The 27,191-nt window shown below is 45.7% G+C and overlaps 1 protein-coding gene across 4 annotated transcripts in view; it reads left to right on the top strand.

Annotated features, from left to right (window-relative positions):
* Positions 1-5,289: 5,289 nt before the first annotated feature.
* The window catches only part of LOC142557547 (serine/threonine-protein kinase Sgk2-like), a 34,013-nt gene continuing 12,111 nt past the window's right edge, over positions 5,290-27,191 (top strand). The window contains exons 1-15 of one of the 4 annotated variants that reach the window (XM_075669478.1): positions 5,290-5,528; positions 6,038-6,322; positions 7,455-7,585; positions 10,489-10,572; positions 11,633-11,781; positions 13,593-13,695; positions 15,292-15,320; positions 15,412-15,517; positions 16,000-16,167; positions 17,094-17,206; positions 17,295-17,331; positions 18,221-18,307; positions 19,933-20,028; positions 22,256-22,363; positions 24,638-24,775. In XM_075669478.1, coding sequence (XP_075525593.1) covers positions 7,463-7,585; positions 10,489-10,572; positions 11,633-11,781; positions 13,593-13,695; positions 15,292-15,320; positions 15,412-15,517; positions 16,000-16,167; positions 17,094-17,206; positions 17,295-17,331; positions 18,221-18,307; positions 19,933-20,028; positions 22,256-22,363; positions 24,638-24,775 — 1,341 coding nt within the window. In that variant the 5' untranslated portion in view covers positions 5,290-5,528; positions 6,038-6,322; positions 7,455-7,462. Of the gene's footprint in view, positions 5,529-5,859; positions 6,323-6,427; positions 6,562-7,454; positions 7,586-10,488; positions 10,573-11,632; positions 11,782-13,592; positions 13,696-15,291; positions 15,321-15,411; positions 15,518-15,999; positions 16,168-17,093; positions 17,207-17,294; positions 17,332-18,220; positions 18,308-19,932; positions 20,029-22,255; positions 22,364-24,637; positions 24,776-27,191 lie in introns of those variants that run through there. The other 3 variants (XM_075669477.1, XM_075669476.1, XM_075669475.1) reach the window with 3 other exon arrangements.

Raw genomic sequence — 27,191 nt, 5'->3', positions numbered from 1 at the left:
GGCACTAAACATGCCTTTAGCAGGAGCATAGATTACGCATTCTGATTGACTACGAGAACGAACACAATGAGAAGGTGTTGGCCAATTTACCCAGGGGGTGTCGAAAGTGACAGGGAAGTGCGTGTGTTGGGGAAAGGAGGAGGGAAGTGCGCCCGTGATGCGTCCCCTTGCCCTCTCACCTCAGTTACGACGCCACTGAATGTGTCGCGCTTCGTTAGCAGATGTTGACAGACGTGCTGCATGATCAGGCATAACTAGTAGGATGATTAAATGCGCAGCGCCCACAGAGAACGAAAATTTAGTCGCGACCTGTAAAGGAACGCGTGGATTCTATAGCAACTAACTTTTATTATGGAAACGCAGTTTGTTTACACGGTACACCTTGCTAGACCATTCATCGATATAAAAGCGCAGGCAAGCTGTCGTTTTCTCCTCCCGCTTATTGTGCATCATGCATCGCTTGCAACAGGATCCGCCGCAGTGGCTCACTGGTGGTTAAGTGGCTATGCTTCTCTCTGCTGCTAAACACAAAGTCGCGAATTCCACCCTCGAGCACATAGTGTCGCACTGATGAGTAACATGTGTATGGGTCTGACCGGCTTGAGTTTGGATAGAGTCACCAGAAAAAAAAAAAAAGAAGAAGAACACTTTTCTAGTGAGTCTAGTTTTGAACGCACTGTGGCGCAACCTGGCGGCGGACAAGGATGTCGGCTGGGCAGTACAGAAAAGAAGCCGCCTCGTATAGTGTAACACGTGTCTCGCTCGTTTTGTGCGTTGCTTCAATTTCTGTGCGTAGTTCTGAAGCTCGAAAAGTGCTTCAAACGTACACTTACGACGTTGTGCGCTACCGCCTGTACATCAGGTCATGGAAAGTAGACGCTCCCCAATGAAAACACTTCGTCGATAGGACATCTCAATCATGTCCCAATGTCCATGCACCGTTTCGGTGTAAAAGACAACCGCCGGACGTCCAGTTTTTCAGTATCTATATACCATGGACGTCCGAAGGATGTCGCACATGCACCTGTTTCGGATCTCCTACCGCGGATGTCCCAAAGTTATCCCACATGCAACTTTTTCGGCGTACACGAGAGTATTTATTGTTCTCCAAGTCAGGCTTTGTCTTTGAGTTTCCTCGTAACAGAAACATGCTTTCTAACATGTTCGAATTGCTAACTGAAGCTGTCCTGTCTGTCGTGTGTACGTCGTACTGTGCGAGTTTTCAGGCGCAATCTACTTCCAAAACTTCAGTTCAATAAGCCGTCTGCTCTTGGCGGAAGGCCTTGAAGATCAGGAGTGTACTGCTGCGGCACTGCTGCAAAAGCGCGTGTACGCATAACGTACGCGTGCGCACGATGTATCTATATACTGTTTGCATCTGTCACACAGCGAGCACTGTGACCTCGTTAGACATTATAGCAAACACAGTGCCAACGGCACTGGTCTATGTTGTGGGGATGCGCGACTCTCACGCGTCCCCTGATGTTATTTTCCCCGCATGGCTCCCGTCTCCTGTCATCCTGCTTCGCCGCGTGGCTTTACGGTGGTGGTCGGTGTGGTTACAGAGTAGCACGAGAGATGGCGCGAGTGTTGCGCTGCTAACGCCACCTAACAGCGGGGTTTCTTGGGCGCAAAAGGAAGAAGGCTGTTCCCGTAGAGAAATGTTGTTCCTCTTTGGCTCTGGATTGGCAAGCGGCGCGGATGTTCCGCGCGTGCGCCGATCCATGCTTCTCCGAGACCGTCTCGCGAGGTCTAGGAGCAGGACGCCGGAATGGACGAGCACGATCGTTCGAACGCGCCACCGTTCGCGTGACCGTACACGCGAACGACCAGCCAGGTGTTGGTGTCCAGCATGGGGCGAACGTATTCGCTCGATATGCAGTCGCGGTGAGTCGGAGTTCCTAGATTTGTCGCACGCCCATCGGCATGTTTTGTGGATAGCGATTCGGCTAGCATGGCTTTAGTGTAAGAAAGGTGCAATAAGTGCTATTTTGATTGTTTGCACTACTGTGTCAATTGTTCCTTTGTCCCATGAGCACTGCGGGTGAGATCCCACAATATCCTTGAAACCTATGCAGCATGTCCCTTGCATGTAGGGACATGCAAGGGACGTCGGTGGGACGCGGAAAATGTGGCCAAACGATCACGTGAGCGAAATCCGCAGGATGTATTCGACACATCCCTAGGATATCCATGTTTTGCCAGTGTATGGTCATAGGAGTGACAGGACGGCACTGTTTTCACTGGGTATTTATCCGACAAATCTTCTCGAGGGCGGAGGGACCCATCGACTATGCCCAGCAGCGTGCGGTCCGCAAGCGTCGTGATCGCCGTTACCGTTGCGTGGCGAATTGTCATGAGGATCAGGGGCCTGACATGCTGAAGGTTTTCAACACATCGTGCTGCGACTTTGTGGCAAGCGACGAAATTGCCTGGGTGGTACGTGTCACAGCCTTCACTGGAAGTGCGTCATGATGTGACGTCGCGTTGTTCACTTCCGGTGTCTTGGAGCCAGCGCGCGAAACCTCTTCGCTAGCCGCCTGGCCATAGAGAAAGAAATTCAACAAGAGGGGACACTCGGCGAAAACTGGCAACAGGAAAACGTCACGCGTAGTGTTAATCCCATCCGTTAGTTGACGCGAGCATCGGAAAAAAAAAATGTGAAATGAACTTATAGACAACGTTTATTTTTTTTTATTCTTTCCCGCTAAACCTAAAAAAAGTTTTACTGAACTTATACTTCGCGACCTATTTTTCTTGCGTCACCTAGCAACAAGCTAGCGGCACGCCAGACGCGCCATATGATGCGTCATCCGCCAGACGTGCCACCGAAGCGAGCGAGGCCGGCAGCGGATGTCAAGTTCGTCTGTTCGGCGACCCGTCTCTTTTGGATGTAGCCCGTTTGTTGGGCTCCCGGCGTTTTCTTGAGTTCCTTATGCGTTTCGATACAGCACCACTCCTTCTAGTGGCACCACTGCACTAGAAGGCACGAAACCGAGACATAGTGGCACAGTTAGCGAAAAACAGCTCGGCCGTCCTGGCGTAGTTCGAGTTAACGACTTTTTCTGGGAGATGTTTGCGACGCTTTCTATGAGCCCCAACATTATTGTAACTTATTTCGGTAGTTTTTGGGCACGCTTGCCGCACCCGGCTTTGCGACGCAGTTAGTGAAAAGCAGCTCGACCGTGGTGACGGTTTCGCGTGTACTGAATCTTACTGGGACAAGTTCGTGACGCATTCTCTGATCACCAAAATTATTGTAATTCGTAACTTTTTTGTACACTTTTGAGGCATATGCTCGCTGCGCCTGGGGTTGTGAAGCAGTTAGCAAGAAAGCAAGCCGGCCGTGGTGATAGTTAGTTTAGCGTGTGCTAAATTTTAGTTGGACAATGTTTTGACACTTTTTATGGCCCTGCAACAACATACACCTTCTCTCGGTAGTCACGCGTGTCGAAAACGCGACGAGCGATTGCCAAGAGTGATAGCACGAGATTGTGTTGCTTGCGCCGGGAGGACGCGCAAAGGATAACGCCGATGAGCTCAAAAACCAAGAACTTGAACATTCTGTCTTCTGAGCAACTGGAAACAGGCTTGGCACCCACGAATTTGTCTTGAAGGCGAGTGGAAGGCATTCTGCGAGCGTTGAACATGGTCTGACTGAGAGCCTGTGTTGTGGCCGCCTCTCTGTACTTGGCGTACATCGCGTCGACTGAGGCCAAGTTGTTTTGGAAACGCGCAGTCACCCGTGTATTTGTGTTAATTCTTAAGGAGCAGGAAATATATAGTGCTCGGGAAGGGAGGAATGATTGAAAATCAGATGCTTTCTTCATATTTTATGGCATTGTTCGGGAGGAGTCTATTTGCTACGAAATGTATGTAAAAGTGAATTTATTTATAATGCCGCCCATTCACCATACACGCACGTTTCGTCTCTACGCACAGTATTCCTGTTAGGTCTATATACCAAAATGACACATGCTTGTAATTTACTTTTTTTTCAGCTGATGACATCCGGTGGAGCTTCGTACAGCAACTGCTGCTGCTTACCTGGTGCCACAACTTTGGATGAATGCACAAAAAGCCCAGAACGCGCATTTGTATAGAGCAAAATAAACATTTCATCATTTCAGAAGACGTCTTGCGTTTACTTTATGAAATTGCACGTGGCACAGATTCGGTGGAGGCTTGTAAAGCTCGTTCGCAATCATTTTTACTAAATAATAAAGCCATACCGCGCCAAGGTCGCCCGTGGTTCGGCAGTAGAAGCGAGAAAAAAAGAAATGCCGCGCCAATCAGCAGTGCCGGCGTGGCGTGTGCCAGCTGGCGTTCAAAACGCGCGCGCCCAAAACCGAAACCGGAAGGTGTTAATCTCATCCGCTTCGTGCGCTACAGTCAATTCAGCCGTAAAGCCCCTTAAACTATTCAGCCGAGAGTCCGCTCTTGTTGAATTTCTTTCTCTATGGCCTGGCCGTCGATCCCCATGCAGCGAGAGCTATCGAAGCGAACAGTAGCTTCACAATGCGTTGCGTTTGCAAACGTTTATTCTCAAACGGTAGCCATTTCTCATGCGCAATGCCACAGCGCTTTGCTTCCTTAGCGACGGAAAGCATACTAAAAAGTCCCCTATGCACGAAATTCTGCGAAGTTACCGCCGCAGCGCAGCTCAGGCGAGCAGATATACCGCGGCGCTTTGCATTGACCAGCAGGGCTTCGCGTTTTGTGCTGCCCGAAACCGATACGCGCGGCGTGGAGGGTTCTGTCGACCTATGTCGACCGGCGTTTCCGCTGCGTCGCCTGGGCAGCCCGTCGCGCCCATTTTTGCACTCCGTTAGTACCGTTAGCGTAGCTACGAGAGTGCAGTAGCTACTGTAGTACAGTGAAAATCGTTGGCATACCGTGTGCCTCCGAAAGTGAAGGTTTCCGTGAATGCATTCGTACTACCAGTACAGTGGTCATCGTGGCAGAGAACATTTAAAGTGAACGTTAATTAAGTGTAATAAAACTGGGTGAAGGAAGAAAATTAAAAAAATCATCACGATTAACTGGTACCAGCTAAAAGATAGTACAAACCGAGATACCGAAACTGAAACCAAACAAGCGCGCGGTAATAAAAATACCTGTTCTATATTCAAGAAAGAAAAGCACGCTTGACAGATAATTTATGCTTAAAATATTGTGTCTAAGCGTTGTGTTGAAAAACTTTATCTTTCTTTTAGCCTTTACAGTTTGCCGCTAGGTGGGAGCGCCGTGCCGGCCTTTGCTTTGTCTCTCTTTGTTTTCTTCGTTTGTTTTGTTTTCGCACGTGCCACTGCGCCGTTTTTACTGTGCGATACTTGATTTCGAAGGGGGGCGTTTGCACGCGCACACAATAAGCTTCTGTTGGCGTCACACCGACGGCCCGTGCAGCGCCCGCCTAGGAGATCCCGCCAAGGAACTTCGACGGCCACAACGGGCACGCCAGGATCGGTCGCGAAAGAGGAACAAAGGAGAGGAAATTATTCGCCGCGTTCGAGAGCGAAAAAAAAATGGTGAGTTCCTTCGTCTCTCGTGGTAGCAATCCGAAGGAGCGCGCGAGCGCAGAGGTTTCGAAACGCGCGCACACACGCACAAAAAAATGCGAAGAATGAACAAGCACGCCCCGCGCCTATATAACTGCTCGGCAGGTGCAGTTCGCGCTCTAGCTTACTCAACGCCGAGGAATGCCCCGTTCGTTCTCGCCGACCGCAGCGCAGATGGACGATGACACAGCGTTTAACGCCGTCCACGCGGAATACTGCTGCTCTCGTCAAAACGACACGCGCGTCACTGTCGCGTGGAGAGCGAGCAGAGATCAATCATTGGGAAGGGGGCGGGAGGGCCAGTCACTCCCGTTCGGTTGCAGACGCGATTGCGCGCAGGCACAGGACCGCATCACCTTGACAGCTGCGCCGCTTACGATATGCGGTTTTGCGGGACGTTGACTTGCGAAAGCCGCCCGCTCGCCCAGTAGTACGCTGTGAATTCACTGTGTGCGCTGCGATCCCGCGTATTGCAGCAGCAGCAGCAGACGTCGTGCTCCTGAGAGAGGACCTCGATCGTCGGCACAGCCTCTCTGTCCTTGGCAAAGGGGCCGTGCGGCCTTATCAGCGCGAGCACGAGCTGCAGCCACCTTATCGGGCGAGCCTACGTCGCAGAAAACCCGACCGCTTCTGGGTGGCATCATGAGCGGCTCGGAGGGGACCACCAACGTTACGGTGCGGTGACGGCGGAGTCGCCGCTCCGTCTCTCTTCAAGGGGACCACTAACACGGATCGTCACTTCCAGACGACGCCTAATTGTCACGGTGGGTAGCAACTCCTCCTTGCGGTGCTCCGGCGAAATCTCGCAGACGCAGTAATGACGGAAGCCGGCCCAGTGGCCTGTTGGAGATTTTATGGCTTTACAGCCGCAATAGGAGTCCCGGGCTCGCGTGCCCCGCCGGGGGCAGGCTAGCCCCAGTTATGTTGGTGATCTTCCCCCAGACAGCTGTGATGGGTCGTTTCTGGACCTCGACAAGTGGTTTCGTTGAAGTGACGGGCAGGAGTAAGTGACAGGCCACTGAATGGATGACCTGTGCACAAACATGAGAAATGTAACGTCTGTTCACGTACTGTGAAGCTTGCAGAAGGCGAAGCACCACTGCTTCGCCTTTTATGGGACGTGCTGGCATGTTCACAGTGGTCTGCAATTTGTCTCTCTCTTTCTTACGGGCGAATGCTCAATACCAGCTTGATGCTGAATAGAACCTCATCACTCATTCTTGAAGCTTGTTTAAAAGCACATTAATGCAACTAGAAGGCGTCCCTGCAGGGGTTTGTGTTTTGACCACATTACAGTGCAGTCGGTCTGTCTAGGTTATTCACAATAATGCATCTCCATCCTGGCTTATTCATATGAGTTTGCTACTTGCTGAGCTATGATCTGCGGCGGGCAGAGAGGACGAGGCAGTATTTTGTTCTAAACTGTGTGTGATAAGACAGACCTGTGTATTTTCTGCTAAGCTCCAGCTATGTTATGTTTTGGTGAGGACTTTTCAAAGGAGCATCCCTTTTAATAAAGACAGATGCATTTGGAATACTATAAGAAAATTTATTATTGGCAGTGGAAAAGGATTCTTTATAGTGCATGCTTATTCTGTGATGAAATTGTTAATAATAAATCTGCCATTTGTGATGTATTACCCAGTGGCCTTTGGCAGTTTGTCATCATTGCTTAACTGCATACTATTTTGGATTAATTTTATGCTGTGTCGTTTATTTGCTTTAATGACGAAGCATTCAATTTAGTTTTAAGTATGTTGTAAAGTGATTCTCCTCTTGTGGCCTTGGGTAGCTGTTTTGTGATGTGTCATTTTGCCAAAGCGTTGGTTTTTGCATAAGTTGGCAGCGTTATGTTGATTTAAGGTAACGGAAGTGAATGAAAAAATCTGATTGCAGGATACAGAATGTCGGACGCGCTCGCAGAGCCAAAGCTGCTTCGTGTTCATCACAATGGTTCCACGCCACCTCCACACACAACTGCTTCAGTTATCAATTCAGAGATACAGGAGAAGAACAAGAAGTTTACGGTATGCCTGAAATCTGCTTGTTATCGCTGTTTTGTTTGCCAACTATCGACGCTCGGACATAATAAACTGATTGCGAGCATCCTTGACACCTACAGCTTCTTTTAGCGTCTACTCAGTGTCAGGTGAAACACAAAAGACGGAGCGCACACCTGAATGCACAGTTCGTGCCGTGTGCAAGCTATGGTAACGAACAGGCATGTTTGTCATGTTCGCAGAAAGCTTGCAAGGATTGCCGCTGTACTTCAGTAATTATTGCTGATGTCTTTCTTGAAGCATGCTTTTGTACGTGGCCAGAAAAGTGCAACCTGCTTTGTATACACTATTACCATTTTTGAAGCACACAGCCGCTTGATTTGGGAGGAGTATTGCACTATGCTGGTGCTGCTTGTGTACACAAAGCACGTGAGGCTGCCGTGGCAGAATACCAAAACAAAAATCAAACAGAATGTCGGCAAAACTATTGCCAGAGGGTGATGTATGTACACTCTTCTGCTCATATTGCAATAATTCAACCAATTCATGCAAACTGCATGTGCAAGTTCATCAGTATCTATGGTTGGCAGACAGTGGTTACAGAAGAGCTCCTGTCTGTAATCACCGCTAGCAGACGATATGGACTGTGCCTTCGGTGCTCGTCCTACGTATATCTTCCTTTGCCTTGTTTCAGTTCAATGATGATAGATCTATGTAACCAGCTAGATCAGCTCCTTCATTTAATTGGGAAGTGCAGCATTTTGTTCACTTAAGTAGAAAGTCTCACTTATGATGTAATAGATGAGAGGCTTTTGCCTACATGGTCAATGTATAACAGTCGTAATAGCTCTAAACAATGTCTTCCACAACTTGCAGCAAATGACAACTTTGTATGCCTCGATTCTATATGCCTGAGTCCACATATCTTGATATGCACCTTTTCTGTTTGCTTTACAACTCCCGACGATCAGTAAAGTTTGCCGACATCCATCTCTTCCTTTTTCATGCTTAGAGGTTACCTGGCTCTTGTATCTTACAGTGGCAGTTTGCTTGCCACCTGTAATATACTAATCAGCATGAAAGTGCAGTGAGTTGTCAGATTACAAAGTTGATCAATTATATCTCCATGCCCTGTTTACAAAAATGGTGTGATGATAGGCTTTCTGTTCAACCTCGATATAACGAATTACTGAATATAGTAAAGTAACATTGAAATACTTGACCGATGCCAAAATCGTAACAAATGTAAGCTTATAATGAATATTGTATATTAGGAAGGTATTTTTGCATTGGATGCGACTTCCTTATAATGAGGTTTGACTGTACATCTGCAAATGTTTGCATATGTCACAATTTTCTTCCTTACCAGTGAGAAGGCTGCAACTTGGCTTTATGTTAATCGGTTTGGCTTGCATGATTCCACTTGTGGCCTTATTTTGCGAGCGTGAGTGTGGTGCTGCTGCCCATTGTGCTGTCATTACAGGGATGTGGCGATAGTAATAATAACAGCATCTTCTCATTGCTAAATGAAGTGCTCGGTTTCAAAGCACTTTGCACGAGGCCACATTAGGCATTGTTACCTTCAACACCAGATTTTTAACCCTATCACTGCTTCTCTATATGCAGAAATTTTGACACACTTCACTTAAAATGTTTCATGTCATCTTGTGTATAATAGTCAAGAACATTTTAATGAAGGACTTCGTGTGGTTACGGCTTGTTGAAAACGATTTTGGAATGGCTTGACATCGATGGCTTCGGCTCAATCAAAATGGTTTGGAGTCAACTTGAAGTGGACGGGCTAGTCTTGTCTAATCAAGAAGTTAATTCCACTATAGGTCTAACACCTCTCCCAGCTATGTCAAGTTACTCCCGACTTATTTCAGCCAAACCCATCCTGTCTCCTCAAATTTTCTAATCTTGTTGCCTCAACTAATCCTTTGCTGATCTTGCATTGCATTTACCTTGCCTTGGTACCCATACTATTTTACTCTGACAACCAGTTACGCATGTCGCGCATTACATGAGTTGCCAAACTCGGTTTAAATGGATGCGACAGAATCGTGTCCCATCACCTTTCAAGCATATCGCATCTTATGTATATGAGGTAATACACTAGGAAAACATATCTCATTTAATGCACCAAATAGGGGGGTAGTTTGAGATGGAGAATGCGCATTTCAGCGGCGCATGTAAGCAAGCGTATCGTATCGGGAATTATGGGAAAGCATTCGGTGCGGGATGAAAACTGGCCAGGCAACCAGCAGCAGCCACTGCCACACTGAGAGGCATCAAAACAAGACTGCCGGCTTACGAAGCAGGGCGCACAAGATTTCTATTCACTTGTGAGTACATAGCGTGCATTGAAGCAGTGTCATCCTTGTCATTAATAAGTCACATTAACATTGGTGAGTTGCTTGATTCACATCATTAATATAGCTAAATCCTATTTGAGGTAATAGAAGCTGTGACAGCCTGCGCTCGTCTATCACTGGACATGGCAACCACTGCTACACAGGCCGAGAAATGTTATTATTCCGATAAAATACGGTATGTTATCGCAAGATAAACTTAGTGTAAGTTTGCCTATGTGGGCAAATGAAGGACAACCTGAGGAATGTAGCCGTCACCCTGCGGGTATTTTTGGACACATGTGACAGAGCGGCAGCAAAGGCAGGCTCATTGGAAGTGAGAGTGCTAACTTATAAATGTGACACTAGGTGTCGTTAGTTCGCTGGACAACAAAATGTGCATTCATGTAAACGGTAATGTACGAGTGTACGCGATATGATAAATTAATACGATACCCTTCTACCGTATCCACGTAAGCATGGCTATTGTGAAACTGCAGTTCCTTTATTTTTAATACTGCTTGATTCTAGCTTGGCTCGAAGTGGATTTGTGACCCTGCATCACGTGCAACTTTTCAGGTGTACAAAGTCGTCGTCACTGTTGACGGGCATTCGTGGTTTGTGCTCAGGAGGTACAATGACTTCAGCAAGCTTCTGGACATTGTAAGTTGGCACATTGTACAGCTGCTGCTGCTATGCTTGTGATGTATTGTTCATATCCTGATAGCTCGTAAACACTGAGCATACAGCTATATTTGAGACTTAAGTAGTAGCTTTAGAGAAAGAGGCAAGACTTCATGGTAGCTTGAAGTGTATACGTCCTGCATGACATGTACCGTGAATGGAACACCGAGCTGATAATATAACTGAAACATTCCTACCTCATTGAGAGACAAAAAGAGAGAGAGAGAGAGAGAGAGAGAGAGAGAGAGAGAGAGAGAGAGAGAGAGAGAGAGAGGTTGGGGGGGGGGGGGTTTGGTAGGATACGTTTGGCTGAGATGTATTGAAAATAAAAAAAAGTCTGCATGTCCTTGTGTCATAATTAAGCTGTAGTTGGTATCCAAATCGAACAGGTGTTTCCTTTAATGTTTGATTATACTGCACATGCTGCGAGAAAGTTGAGGCCAGCAGCAGGTAGCTTGTTTTAACATTCTTTTATGATTAGATGCTGCATTTTAGGGGAGGGGTGTCTCACTATGCCTCTCTGTTCAACATTGAATCATGATTATGGTTGGCAGAGTTTACGTGAGCATTGCTATTGCTCAGCTTGTGAATTGTGACTGTGTTGCAATTAACAGAAGGTGCACCATTAGCACTTGTATTGGTTGCTTTTTGGAAAGTATGACACTCTTTATGTTGACCTTGTTGTAGTGTCAATACCCCCTTCTGTCACAAAACATGATGGACTCAGATGTGTCAGTGCTAAAATATTTTGTTGTGACGTTCTGCAGACTACATTGAAAGTAGAGAAAATGAGAGGAATTGTCCATGCAGCTAATTAATGTACTACCAACATAAGACCAAATGCGAACAATTCTTAAACTACTCCAATGTGTTATTCCATTTCCAGGTTCACCTGCATTTGTAACGGCAGCTTAATTTAGACTCCAACAGAACATACACTTGGGTTTATACCGCATGCTTAGAAACCGGCTACAGTGATTTCATGTCACACTTGCACATTGCATTTCAGTTTATGCTGATGGTACAAAATTCTTTTTAGATCAAGAAGCAGTTTCCGGGCTGCCATCTCAAGCTTCCTGGCAAGAAGCTTTTTGGGAACAACTTCAGCCCCGACTTCATACGGAGCAGGCGTCAAGGGCTGGACGAGTTCATCCAGAAGCTCGTCACAGATGAGAAGCTGATGCAGAAGTGAGTTAGAAGCGATAAAGGTTCAGGAAATGCCACTTTTAGAGCGAAAGCCTTAAGTGGTTCATACCCAAATTGTGTTGAAAAAAAAAAAAAGAATGCATTGTCCGGTCCAGTGGTACAATAACTAGCACCATCAGCAATGGCTCATATCCCTCTAAAAAGCAAGAAATGCAATGGCTCATCCCTCTAGTAATGCAGAGGCTGCAAGCACTCATCAAAGTTATGTGTACAGTGCATACATTGATTCAAAATGCGCATACGACGTACAGAAATGTGGCATCTAGTCGAGTGGTGCAAAAATAATGTGGCCTTCTCAATGGCTCATACCCCTGAAAGCGAGCGAAAAACGCAATGGCTCATACTCCCGTAAGGCTGAGGCTACAAGCGTTCAGCTAAGTGAAGTGGATAGCGCATACATTCATTGAAAGCATTGATATAACACACACAGAACAGCATACATTTCCTTCCCCCCCTGCTTAGAGGATGTGACGTAAAGTCAAAGAGAAAGGTTGTTGGCGCAAGTCTGACCCCACTATACGAGCACACGAAGCCGAAGCTAAGTGTCGAAAACGATCTGATGAAGCCAAACTGTGAAAGCAGCAATGCAACAATATGAGACGATGCATTATCAAGACTGCAGTAGGCTTTCGAATTAGTGTTACAGGAGTATGTAACATGCTGCTGATTTTTTTTTTTTTGTACTTCGAAGAGAAAAGTTGATTGCTTGTGATGTCTTTGCACAACCGATTGTGCCAACTAAATGTCGCCAAGCATTAAAAAAATTAGAGAGGGCTTGACCCAAATGGCGATCACTGTATGTTGATGGGCATTGTTCATGCTTAGTAGTGTAACTGACTGGGATGGTAAGCGCTGCATCATTTTTCTGTGAAGCACGAACATTAAACGGAAACATAGAAACAGGAAGATATGAGGACTATTGTCTTCCTGTTTCTGTGTTTCTCTTTAATGTTAGCACTTCACACATTGGCAGGAAAATGCTCGTGCTAGCCATAAGTGTTTCTCTATTTCCACTAGTAATAATTTAACAAAATTTGATATCTATATAACTAATCCAATTGGTAAGGCATCAATGCAAAAGTTGTGAAGGATGTTGACAAATGACTGATAACTGTGTTTATAGCCACTTAGGTCTTTTATCCTTTTTTTCCGACTAACAAAGAAACGTTGCAAAAATTTTAAGATTGCCGCATAACGTGTCCACATGGCAGCGATTTCAACGCTCTCAATCCCGAGGCACTTCCTTTTGGACCTTTTCTGCAAATGTGAATATATTCAGGTGTTTCAGTGACAGGAGTTTGATGGTAGATGACTGGATGTTTGCTCTCGGTGCCAGTACGTCGCCATGTAGCAGGTTCACTTCTTTCATTGTTTCTCACAGATTTACATTAGGGATGTTTTTCAAAATGATAGCTGGATGGTTTTTTTTTTCCTGAGTATATCTGATGCTCCTGTAGAAAGTTCTGACATGAACTTCACGAAACTCACTTCAAATTTCAAAATTAATTATCTGTTCTGCTGTAGTATGCTTCTCATGCATCTGAAGATGCACAAAACATGGTGAAACCAAATTTTCAATGAACAAAATTAATTGGCACCCGAAGGGGATATAGAAAAGATTATTGGTGCGGTTAAATGCAGTATAAATCTGTGTTTTAGCTGCACTGTTCTTCTGAGAAGAATGACTGGTGGCTGTAGCTACAATTGCTCAGCATGTTGTTATCGCAACCTGTGATGGCCATGATGTCTGGATACTCAAGGACCTCTTGTTGGCTACCTGCCATATCTTTCAGCCAAGACGTCAGGGCCTTTCTCAATGTTGACAAGAACTTGAGCATCAAAGAAGTGGCCGAGGAAGAAGAAAACAATGGGCAGGGTGCGGAGGCTCCCGAAACAGTATGTTGTCATGGTGCCTTAATAGTACCACACATTAGTCTGTGATAGCCATCACTAAATAGCTACCCCCCTCTTCCTACAGACATTACAATGTTCACATTATCAACCAAAAATTAAGAATTTGATAGATTTTTTGCTTACAAATGTGTGAAGGGCTGCAATTTATTTCTTCAGCGCACTTGTCACCCTATAAATTAAGTACTGTGCATAAAGTGCAGTCCAGAATTTGTGTATGTCCCTAATCTACTTTTCATTATGTTTATGGGTAATATCATTCTTTTTACATATTTTGCCGTGTTGAATGTGTGTAACGTGCAACAAACATTTTCCTAGTAGCTGTTAGTAAAAAGAAGGGAAGCAACAAAGCACAGAGGAAATCAGTTTTTATTTTTGAAATGTTGAATTATGAATAGGGATATGTCTGCAATAAGCTGCATATTCTTAGTAACGAAAAAAGGGAAATGAAAGTGGGGAAGAAAAACGGGCAAACGGCCTCAGGTGAAGTCTGGACCCACAGCCTTCTTGTAACCTCTTATGAAGGTTGCGAGCTCAGATTTCACTGGTGGAAAGTTGTCTTCTTTTTTTCCTTCCTTTTATGCCTCATTTCTGTTTTTCTGTACTAAGAATATTAAGGTTATTGTATTAACAATCTTGTGTAATTCAATTTTAAAAAAGCAATAGTTAATTTCTCCTATGCTTGGCTTTGTGTGAGCTCCTCGGAACCTGTGATATTCTGCACTCACTGTTTTCACATAAAATGTTGCTTGTATCAATTAGATGAATTTTTTGAAGACATGTTGCCTACGAATTGCAAAAGAAAGGTGGGAGGGATATCTTGCTAGAATGTCAGAAGATTTTGACATCTGAATTATGGAGTGCAAGAAGGTACTGTAGTGATTGGAGGATCAAGAATGTCGGACATATTATTGGTGTGATGGCTAAAACCAGCACAGTGGAATGAAACAAGAGAAAAATGTTTCCACGAAATTTGATGGAAATCGGTCTCTATTACGATTTTTTTTCATGGTCTATTCTATTTTTTCCTTCATCATTTGCTTGTGACCGTCACAGATTGGCAAAATAAACAGAACTCGCTCAGACTCACTCACAAGGTATATTTCTTGCTTAGGGCTTGCTTTGACTCGGTCTTGCCAAAAATATACTCAGCCGGGTTCACTCGGGCTCAAATTTGCGATAATGCTAGTGAGCTGTGCTTCGACTCGTGGGTTGGTTCGAGTCTGTGTGAGTTTGCTGACCTATGGTGTCTCATCTGCTGCTTGCCAGTATCGTTTTGGTTGGTTGTTTAATGAAACTGGAGCACGAGAAAAGAATAATTGAAAGGGTATTGTTACTTAATATGGTTCCTGTTTGCTTAAATAATAAAACCTTGTTGCAACAAAGTTGCATCCATTGCAAAACTACCTTCATTATATCTGATATTTGTTACACACTTACATCAGCAAAAAACATTTATTTACTTTGTTATATCTGGTAATTTGTTAGTATAGCCATGTTTGTTATATCGAGGTTTGACTGTGTAAGTTTCAAAATGTAATGCAATAACTGTTTTCTGTTTTTTTTTTCCTTTTCTTGCAGGTCGACCTAGGCTCGACAGAAAAACCACAGTAAGTTTCTCTTTTTTGCTGTTGTCGGTTTAAGTTGCGCTATTGACCTTATATTGTAACCTTACAACGTCAACCTTACATTGTGTTACAGTGTAAAGCCGAGTGATTTCGAGTTCCTCAAAGTGATCGGCAAAGGCAGCTTTGGACGAGTGCTGCTGGCGAGGCACAAAGTGGAGAAGCAGTTTTATGCCATCAAGGTACAGCACCCCGAGTTTGTATGCTTTATAAGGCCTGGTCACCGCCGACATTCAAAGAGACACTGTAGAGAAACATGACGTTCACCCATATTGGCAGATCGCGCATCTGTAATAACCTGCCGCATTCGCATGTGCAACAGTCGCACGGTGAAATTCGCATATGATCTGCACCCCCATTTTACTGTTATTCTTTTATTCTTTCTTTTTTTGAAATGTTGGTGCGGGTTATATGTGCAAAATATGTAATAGTTCGTAGTACTGCAGCGTTGTTAACATGGCACGGAAACTGAATAATGATTGTCATTCTGGAAAATTCGGTATCCTGAAGTTCGTCGTACCGAAATATTTGTACGTTGAAAACCATAAGAAGTCGGCAGGGATGTTCTGAAAAATTCGTTTATGAGGTGTTCGTAGTAACAAGGTTTCAGTGTAGCTCATTTAGCCTCATTATTCCCCACTATCATTTGTCTTGTCCTGGCCAGGTGCTGCAGAAGAAGATGATCCTCAAGCGCAACGAGCGCAACCACATCATGTCCGAGCGGAATGTACTCCTGAAAAACCTGGACCACCCATTTCTCGTGGGGCTCCACTACTCCTTCCAGACGCCCGTCAAGCTCTACTTTGTCTTGGACTATGTCAATGGCGGGGAGGTGTGGTGCTCTTTCATCCATTCTTGTTGCGCCGAGCTTGGTTGTTCTGTTTCAACCCAGTCACTTTTGACACTTTAGTTAGCACGAAGTTCCTGTGACCCTCTCGTTTTCAAAATATTTGACAGGTGGCAGCTCATGCTGAACCTGACAATGAAAAATTGCCTGCTTTACCGTCGACAACGACCGCGGTCGACCTGCACAGCACCAACGATAGCTACACGCGGAGCGGTGATTGAGTCACGTACATAATGCACGGTCCATGCTTTCGTCTGTCACGCAGATTGGCCTTACGATAACCCACCTGCAGTATAAATTAGAAAGTCCTTGTGTATTTTCAGGCAAAACTGGAAAGCAAAACTTTCTATGCAATTAAGGTTTGTCATAATACACAAGTTCATTGTTGAACTAAGGGCCTGATTGGTATTCAGTACAACATAACATCACTAATTCTTTACCTTCAGAGATAAAGAAATCACTCTATTCAAGTGAAATTCTATTGATTAAAAAAATATTTTCGAGAACTTTTTGCTAGAACTGAGCAGTAATCAGTGCTTGTATACTAATTTGGAGATCCCTTTACTAAAAGTAGACTGTACCATATATCTTGATATTCATGTACCCTAAATTAGTGATAGCTTGCTACAGTCTTGTTATGCAATGCTAGACAACTCCTGAGCATGTGTGTCACCTTGTTGTTTTGCCCAAAATTTGCAGACATTAGATGTGAATAATTTTTCTGATATTCGATATTTGACTTTGTTTTCTTGATTCGATTCGAAATCTGCTATTCGGTATTTGCAAACCTCCTAGGTTTTTCGTCATCACCTAGTATACCTGATTGGTGTCATATTTCAGCTTGGGCATCTTTTTGCAAGAAAGCACAGCCAAAAGTCATTGTTCTGAAATGCAGCTCTTCTATCTTCCAGCTTTTCTTTCACCTTCAAAAGGAGAGGACGTTTGCGGAACCCAGAGCTCGCTTTTATGCTGCTGAAATTACAAGTGCCCTTTCGTACTTGCATTCTCAGGGAATAGTGTACAGGTAAGAAAGGCAAGCTGCTGCTGGTCACCGTGAATAGCCTTTTGGTAGCCTTGCAGTTGTTCAATGATGGTAATTGTTTGTTCTGCAGAGATCTGAAGCCTGAAAACATCCTGCTTGATGCACAGGTAAGTTCTTCCTCTCTTATTACAATCAGCAGGCGATAAGTGCATACGAAAGTCTACGTTAGATGCGTGAACTCCAGTGGCACTACTTGCACGGTGCTTCTGTGGTTCAGCTATCAGTGCTGGCTTTCATTTTCTAGGAACTCCAGCTCATTTTTATTTGTTGTTTGGCCCTTTGTACATTCTGTACTTTATACATGATCTCATATAGATAGTAAAATCATCATGAAAGACAATCGTGGTGTCAAGTGCTTGATTAATGTTGGCACCATGTTGCTTTGAGACCACAGGCCGTCTTTATGCGATATGGCTGTATTACTTCAATAGCTCATTTTTCCATTCATCGTTGCTTTCACTGAGTGCCAACCATACAGTATGGTCTGTTTTAAAAGGAACATCTAGCTGTTAATAAAACCAGTGTAACTGAAACACTTCTACTTTAATTATAAAGAATCCAGTGGTGACTTAGTGGTAGGTACGAGAGAAATACGTTAGCATTGTGTTGTGCCTCATTGAGGTCTCAGATCCATGCATTAAGCTTATGTCACCTCATTGAAAAGCTTTGTTCAAGGGTTCATTCGACACATGTTCTGCCTCTTTAATGTTGCTGGGATGCATTAGGCTGACCTCTACACGTTAGCATATCGTCTGCACACCTTCAAATCATAATTAAGTTGTGATTGGCAGCCAAACTCTAAGTGGGTGTCCTCTTTAGCAGTTGACAGCAGCAGTTATTCAAAACAATAGTGCTGTCGTTGTGTGGCCTTTCTTCTTGTGCTGGTTGTTAAGTAGGTGGTGCAAGCGATTTGGTGGGTAGGCACGTATAAAAAAAGTGGATTGATAAAATGTTTTTAGAGAGCACTAATGCACGTACGTGTCTTCTGACTTTCAGGGTCATGTGGTTCTCACAGACTTTGGCCTCTGCAAAGAGGGTATCAAGGAAAAAGAGACCACGAACACATTCTGCGGAACACCTGAGGTTAGTTATGTTTCCCCCATATTCACAGGGCCTAGCCACTCTTCAGTCATGCTCAGCATTGCCAGATTAGTCATACTCACCATTACTAAATTACTCAGCGTTCAAACTCTGTTTTGGAGCACCACAGAAACATGACATCTTGCTATTGTCTGCTGTGCCGGCCAGGCAGACTTCATTTTGCATGTCGGCATGCCCTGTTTGGGTCCAACAAAATCATAGTGATTCATGGTCAGTTCTGACTGTCAAATGGTCTCTCACGAACCTGACAAACATATTGCTTGAACAGATGGCACAAATATGTGCTCACACGAGCTCCTTCACATATGTGGACAAAGAATCCATTTGTCCAGGTCAAATCAAAAGATGTGTTCTGTTTGCCTGAACACTTTAATAGAGGTTCTAACATCACCTGGTTGTTTGTTGCCTTCACTTCTGATTCTGGATAAACATGTCATGTAGTGGTAATTGAAATGTGCTACTCATCCATGTGTTATCGGTGATGATGATGCAGATGAGCGTCTCGCACAGAGTATAAATTGTTCCAAGAACCAGTGTCAACAAAATGATTAAATTCTTTATATAGTACTTTCTTAGCTACATCTCGGGCTAGAATTTTTTTAGCTTCTCAGTGCTGGTTTAGTCCCGACTATGATGAAGGACGGTGTTCGCAACAGTGGACACTGGGTCTGAGACGGTTAAATCAAGACCATAGCCTTCTGTGTTTTACTTGAGATAGCAAGTTAGCCTACATGGGTTTGTGAAGCCCCTTGTGGGTCATATGTGCCTCCGAGATGTGTGGTTATGGAGCTTGTCCAAAGCCTCTTGTGCTTCATATGTACAATCACGCAAACATAAAAAGCAAACAAATAGTGGAGAAATAAGCAAAAGTGTGTGCCAGAATCTTGGAAGCGACAGCCTACATTCATCAAGTGCATGCTAGATGGCACCACAATGCTGTACTGCAGAAAAGCAGAACCACTGACAAGGAGCTTGCAGTATGTGTGCCTTGCTAGGGCAAGTTTGTCAACATGCACCTGGAGTGGTGATTGATGAGCATGTGTAAGAGAGATTAGAATTTGCTATTGCAAGTGCTTTCAGTCGCTGCCTAATGTGAAATAGCCTTTAGCCTTTTGTTCTTTCTACAATTCCTGTCCAGTTGCTCTAGAATGCATGGAAGCCAGTGGCCCACCGTGGCAGTGCCACATTCAAACATTTTATAGCTATCGTTGCCATAGTATGGACAAGTTTCTCTGCTAGACAACTTCCGCACGCAGCTCTAGGAGTAGCGACGGCTTGCAGTAGAAGAAAGTTGGTGCTACCTTCACCATGTCCGACAAACTGTGTCCGACATCTGGGAAAGTGGGGAAAATTGCGAGATTGCGTAAAAGATTGCCCAGGAAATATGTAGTAATCTTTTGTTACACAGGTCATTTCGTTGTCATGGTATTTCTTGTAGAGGCTTGGACTGTGTACGTGTTACATGGCCGCACACAGAGCACAGACGCTTGCATGTGCCATTTAAAAAAAATTTTTTTGGAAGGTTGCTTTAATTGAAGCTATGACACTATGGTTTGTTCTAAGCACTTGAGCAGCTTACTGCAATGACTGCAACGATTCCTGTGCAGTACCTGGCTCCAGAGGTGCTCCGGAAGGAAGCTTATGACCGCACAGTGGACTGGTGGTGTTTGGGAGCCGTGCTGTATGAAATGCTTTACGGCCTGGTGAGTGTCTGTCAGGCAGAAGCAAGGAAGTTCTGTGGTACCACTGCTGGCACCACGGCAGTTTCTGCACATTTCTTCCTGCGCATATTGCACTGTTCATTGAGACACCTGTATTGTTTGCTGACAAAAGCCAAATCATTGTGCCAGGCATAGTAGCACGCACTAATCACTGATTTCAGCTATCCCTGGAATGTCCCTGCATTGTTGGAGGGTTCGGTGACTTACAGTTTATTAGAAATTCTTAAAATTTTTGTTTGCAAGAGCATTAAAGTCGGCAACAGTAGGAGCACCTACTATGACAGCTCTGTGGCTATGGCATTCCGCTGCTCAGAGTGAGGTCATGGGTTTGATTCCCAGCCGCAAAAGCGCTAGTGTACTTTCATTCATGTGTGCTTTAAAGGGCCCCTGAAACGGTTCGGACAAATTTTGTAGACGCTTAGGGTACAGCTTAAGTAGAACATTCGCACCACAATTTAAGTGAAGCGTTACGTATTAATGGAGCTACAAGCGATTAGAAGCTACCCTCCTCCCTAGCCATGCTTTTCCTCCTCAACTCGTTCGCCGAACGAGTGGGGCTAAGCTCCGCCTTCACTGGTTCAGCGTCACGATGCGACGTCACATCGTCCACTTCCGGTTGTTTTGGAGCCCGCCCTCGCCCGCGCGAGACCGCTCCGCTAACCGCTTGGCCGTCGACCCCAAGCGAGAGCTATCGAAGCAGCGTGCGTTGCGAGCATTCTGTCGTAGCGCCGAACGTGTCTTGTATTCCGGTAACCACAGGCAAGCTGGCCATTTCGGCAAATGACTGTAGGCATAAACTCAAGCTGATGAAGGAACTTTAGCGTAGACGTACGTGAGCGGCCTGATCGGTCTGCACGGTCCATACACTTGTTGGTGCAGCGCTTAACCAGCCAAACAAAGCGCTAATATTGCTCTAACCAAGTGTAAAACATTTTAAACATTTATAAAAACAACGTGTTCATGATTACACTCCTGCGAAAAATACACACCAGCAGCAAAGAAGAATACACTTCGTTGCTGCTACTGTGTATGGTTGAGCTCTGTGCCACCAGGTGGCTGCACCGTGCAGACCATTCGCATTTGCCCTTCTGCTCATCTCATGGCTCATACCGTTACGGCAAAGTCAAGCGGCCAGACTCTGTCCCCTTGCGTTTTCCCTAATACCGGACTCGGGAAACGCTATTGCGTTAGTAATCTTCCGGTGTAAAGTGACGGCCACAAACGCGCAAATCCTGGCGCCGATCGGTTAGCGGCAGTCTGATGCGCAGCAGCCAGTTCGCTCGTTCGCTGCCTTGCAGAGGGACACGATGTCGCAGCTTGACATATTGCCAGTCGCTACGTTTGCAGTCCACAAGGCAACAAAGTCGAATCATAGTGTTCGCGAAAAGACTGAGACCGACTCTGACCGCGGAGCTCTCTTCAAAATGGAGTACGTTGTAACACAAGCAGACGACACATGCTGTGTGCCGGAAGTGCTTAAGTGTACTGAAAAATTATTCTTGTGCATTCTCTTTATGTTATTTTCTTTTCATAAAAACAAATTAACTAACATTCGAACTATTACGAAGATCATTTGTTTACCATAAAGTTGGAAAAATTATCGATCACGCGCCCTTGTCAGCCAATCGGATAGCTCGCCCCACTGACGTCGCATGGGTGATTTCGGACATATGGGTAGGGGCGGCTTAAAATTCCGCCGAGCAGTGCGCTGCGATCGGCAGCGATGTGCATATTTAAAACCTCATAATAAATTGCACGCTTTACGCCGAGCACTTTGATGTGTCAATTAATGATCAGAAGAACCTACTCTAACGACTCAATACGTTTGTAGAAAATCGTCAAAAGCGTTTCAGGGTCCCTTTAAAGAGCCTTCGCCCTGCCCGACTGTGGTATCCTTCATAGCCCATATTTTTTTGGGACATGTTTTTTTAACAATGGCGAGGTAATCAATGTCAAGTTCTCACAAAATTTAAACTAGACAAAGTTTATTCATAATATTAATGACTGGATATCTCGGTGATCTGCTCTGTCTGCTATGTACTCAACCTGCTAGGCATCGAGACTGTTGATGTAGTCAGCATTTTGGAATACGTAAGCATCCAAATACGCCGTCCGAGAGTCATCAGCAGCATCAAGTTGCTGTTTCAATAAATTATTTGCATGCCGCTATTCCAAAACATTTACTGATATGTTACTGTATGCTATGCAGCCACCATTTTACAGCCGAGATACGGTGGAAATGTACGACAACATCCTCCACAAGCAGCTGCGACTGCGCACCAACATCTCGGCAGCAGCGCGAGACATCCTTGAGAAGGTGAGCGAGCATGCTGTCACGCTTGGCACAAGTCGTGTTTGCAAGAGAGACGAGGCCCCGTGGCCTCAAACACGACCAGATTTTTTTTTTTCTCCCTGCACTGTGCATTTTAGCAACCGCGTAAAATTTAATACATGAGGCAGTGGGTGCTCTTTTTCAGTCACAATTTTCATACAGCATGCACGTGCACATACGCCCCTCTCATGGACACAGTGGGACATGGACAGAGTAATATGGCAAGGTTTGAGACCGAGCTAGCTGGTGTTCTATGTTAGTGTGAATTACAGAGCACACTGGGACAAGGACAGGACTCGGCGAAGACAAACGCTGTATCAGCGCTTGTCTGGGGACCGAACCCGAGACCAACGCCTTTTCGGTGCGGTCACTCTACAATCTTAGCTAACCAGAAGGCTAGCAGATTGAAGAGTGAGGCTGAATTCATCGACAACTCGAAGTGTGGTGACATTGAATGTGGCAAAAACTTCTGCAGAAGCCCACGAGATAGAAGAAGCTTAATGAAAGGGAAAAAAAAGATCTGTTTCAGAGCTTTCAGAGAAACCTATGTAGGGTTTTATTTGTAGCTTTGTGCTACAGTCCAGGTGGATGTCAATTTTTTAAATTTAGAATGATAAATGAACATTTAGAATGATAAATGAACAAGGTGAGAAATAAGCTATGTGCACATGAATTTGACAGTGGCGCAACACATCAGGTTTCAATACTACCGTATTTACTCACATAATGATCGCACTTGCGTAATGATCGCACCCCTGAATTTTGTCATCGACATTCGATTTTTTAAATTTCCCGTGTAATGATCGCACCCCGAACTTGCCGCAGCGATATGTCGTGTGCCAAGTCTAGCTAATAATGATCGCGCTTACCATCTGTCGACTGCTACGCGAACGACTCAAGAGAAGCCAAATGGTCTGCCCGCACCAAATATACTTGAGTAGATGCCTCATTTCATTACTTTCATCACTTTCCGCACTTCCATGACAAGAGATACAACCAAACTTGCCTTTATTATAGGTAGGCTTTATAATTGTTGTGGTCAACAAAAACGCAAAAGGCGCCTTTCGATTCTCTTCAACTGCACTCGTGAGCACGCAACAAATCGCGCGCGACAATGATAGTAGCCACGTTTACACTGATACGTTAAAAGTGTACCCTATTCATACGCCGATGCTTGTAACACAGCTGAGATATTCGCCAGCCCTTAGCGGAAACGTGCCGTGTTAGGATAGTAGTGAAGACAGATGCCGCAGTTTCTGCAGAACGCTGGCCATGCGTTGCTATGTCACTGGCAGCTAAGCGCACCCATCTGTTTCTGTCCCCTCAAAGTGGACATGGCTATGTTATTGCCGCGAACTTGCCGATATTAACGATATTATTCATCACTGATACAGAAAAAACTGTTTCAATGCACGTAACGTACACACGAGAAGAAGAAAAAATCGCATTCGGCGCGTTCGGCTTGCTCTGCCGGCCGCCATTTTTCTTTTGGTGTCCCGCACCCGCATCCCGCAGCAAACGCAGGACGAAAAAAAATTTTTTTTCGCGGGAAATTTAACCCGTGTAATGAACGCACCCCTGAATTTGCATCAATTTTTCTGGAAAAAAAGTGCGATCATTATGCGAGTAAATACAGTACTACATTTCATACCTTACAGGCAACGCTACCTGGTCTAGAGACTTGCTTCTTGTATTTACAACCAATAAATATAATGTGTCCCATATTAAAGAAAGATGTAGGTATCAGGTTTCATGCTTTCATATCACAAAATATTACCTTATTATTATGTGTAAATCGTCACAGATCTGCTCCTGTTTACCACAGAACAAGTTGAGTGGCACGTCCGCGGTCGCTGGTTTCTTCCCCACTTACCTACGAAATGCACCCATGGAAAATAATTTCCAGCTGGTTTCAGACGAAGTTGGATGCTCCACATATATATAAACACTGTTATTATATTTCCCTGATGCACCAAGAAATGCGGTACGCTATTGTCACATTCATGTAAATGTGCCTGTAGACGAGATGCTGAGCAGAGTGCAGTAATTTAACACCTTGGATGCATGAGCAATCATTCAAAGTGCCTAGCCTCTGCACACGAAGTGTCAATTTCGGACGTTATACAGAGCAATACTAAGTACTAATCCCAATAATAAGTTGACGTTGGGGGCAGGCCGTTAGCCGAAATGTGCGAGTCTTGGCTCAGCTCTGTGCTGTCTGGCTGCTTCTTTTTCATCTGTTTTCTTTTGCACATTCAGCTTTTGCAGAAGGAGAAGCGGTTGCGCTTGGGTCACGCGGACGACGGCAACGAGGTGAAGCGACACGACTTCTTCAACCCGATCAACTGGCAGGACTTGGAATCCAAGCGAATCCCTCCACCCTACAAGCCTAGTCTGGTGGGCGTACAGTTTTTGTCATCCTTCTTTTTTTTTTCTGAAGCAAATGGCTTTCTTCAGCTTTTTTAGCCATGCTTGTGGTGGTTGGGCGTCCATCACCGACATAAATTCACCGATGCAAATTCCATGTTCTCTCTTGCGACCGAGTTGAGGGGCACATTCGTCACCAAATGGCAACTATTGTTGCGTTTCGCCTGCGACACGTGGTTTTGCCGGCGCGACGGCGGCGGGGCGGCGGACATTTTGGCCCGATCGTCGTCACCGCAACACTCATCGCCAGGTGTTTCCAGGCGCGTCTGCGGCGATGCGACCGCCTAGGGATTTCGTTCCAGTCATTGTGCCCGAAACAGGCGAGGCCAAAGCAGGGATCTCCTTCCAGTTATTGGGCCCGAAACAGGCGATGCCAAAGCAGGGATCTCGTTCCAGTCATTGTGCCCGAAACAGGCGATGCCAAAGCAGGGACCATCTTCTCGTTACAGTCATTGTGTCCGACCGGCAGCGCCACGACAGTGTGCTGCGCAGCGCCACGACCAGGTGCTACGAGATCGTGCGCAGCGCCACGACATGGTGCTACGGCATCGCTACGACAGTGTGCGTCACCATTAGCCCATTGTACATTCACGTGCTCGTCTTTTGAGGGGTTCCTTCTTGCCCTCAACTGCGAGAGTATAAAAACAGCTGCCCCCGGACGCCAGAAGAGGGCTCCGATTTCTTCCGTTGAGTGAAGTGCTCTCCCGTCTCTCTACTTCGGTCAAACCTGACCGCCAACTCTTTGCGATGTTAAAATAAACAAGTTGTTTCGTTGTTACCTGTCGACTCATGCTTTGCCGGGACCTTCGGATGCTTGCAGTTGTACCCCAGGCCGCCAGGCCAACGCTACCCTTGGGGCTTGCGACCCAGGTACAACCACGGGCGTCAGCGCCGAGTTCCCAACAGATCGTACCAGCAGTCCGATCCAAATATCTGGTTGCCAGCGGTGAGATCGCCTACGACTTCAAACAACGGTCTGCCAGCGGCGAGATCGCGACAACGGAGGCCAGCAGCAAAGAGATGCAGTTGACTGTATGCTGAGCAGCTCAACGTCGATCCGGGAGCAGTGCAACGAGCCCTGTGTGACGACTGGTTGCCTGCAGCGGAACGACTGCGCGGAATTCCTGCCTGCGAGGTTTGGTGAGTGCGGGACTTTCTTCTACTGAGCTTTGCCAGGCTTTTTGTTAGTGTCAGAAACAGAGCTGGTAATTGTGGTTGTCGTTACTGCCGGGTTAGTTTGCGGCAAGACAATAGTAAGCAGTAGAGAAAGCAGCATTCAGAGCAGCCATGGATTTGAAGTCGTTGCGCAAACCGAAATTGTTGGAGCTTGCAAGAGAGTTGGGTCTGGATGTCTCGGACAAACTCAGAAAACCGGAACTGATAACGGCTATTCTTGAGTTAGAGGCTGAGGATGACGAGCTGTCGGAATGCCTTGAGACTATTGAGGAGAGGTCAAAAAGACAGGAGCGCGAACTTAAAGAGCAGAAAGAAAAAGAAGAGCGCGAACACGCTTTGGAAATGAAGCGTCTCGAGGTAGAGATGGAACGCGCTCGTAATGGAAGTCAGGCACACGGTGCAGGAGAACGCGTATTGTTCAAAATGACTGACCTGATGCGGCCGTTTAAGCTTGGAGAGGACATTGGTTTGTTCCTGGTTAACTTTGAGCGAACGTGCGAGAAGCAGGGGTTCTCTCGGGAAACGTGGCCACAGCGCTTGCTCACTTTGTTACCCGGCGAGGCGGCCGACGTAGTCGCTCGCTTGGATAGAGAGGAAGCAGAGGATTTCGACAAAGTAAAATCGAGTCTGCTAAAAAAGTACCGGCTGTCTGCGGAAGCGTTCCGTCGGAAGTTTCGGGAAAATGAGAAAGGCAAAAGTGAGTCATATACAGAGTTTGCGTATAGGCTTATGTCGAACATGCAGGAGTGGCTCAAAGAAGAGAAAGCGTTTGGTGACCACGATAAAGTTCTGCAGTGTTTCGGGCTAGAACAGTTTTATAGTCGGTTACCGGAGAACGTGCGATACTGGGTCTTGGATAGGCCAGACGTGAGTACGGTGGCTAGAGCCGCTGAGCTAGCCGAGGAGTTTGTGACGCGTCGAGCTCGCGGAGCTAAGGACGGTCAAAAGGGTGAATTTGGCTCCAAGTCTGAGAGGCCAAGGTTCACGCCCATGAGATTTAAGGGGGACACGCGTAGTGCGGATGCGAGCGAAAGCAGTCCGACCAAACGTAAAGAGACGGCGGCAGCCAAACGCAGAAAGCGGTTCGAGATGAGGCGAGCGCGCTTGTGTTATACGTGCCAGAAGCCGGGTCACTTTTCGGCGCAGTGTCCGGAAACAACACCAAAAGTTGTGTTTTTTTCAATAGGCAGCACTGACGAGAACATGAAGC

This window comes from Dermacentor variabilis, chromosome 9 (assembly GCF_050947875.1).
Source record: "Dermacentor variabilis isolate Ectoservices chromosome 9, ASM5094787v1, whole genome shotgun sequence".
Lineage (NCBI taxonomy): Eukaryota > Metazoa > Arthropoda > Arachnida > Ixodida > Ixodidae > Dermacentor > Dermacentor variabilis.
The sequence above is the reverse complement of the archived record's forward strand: the minus strand, read 5'-3'. Positions and strand labels throughout refer to the sequence as shown.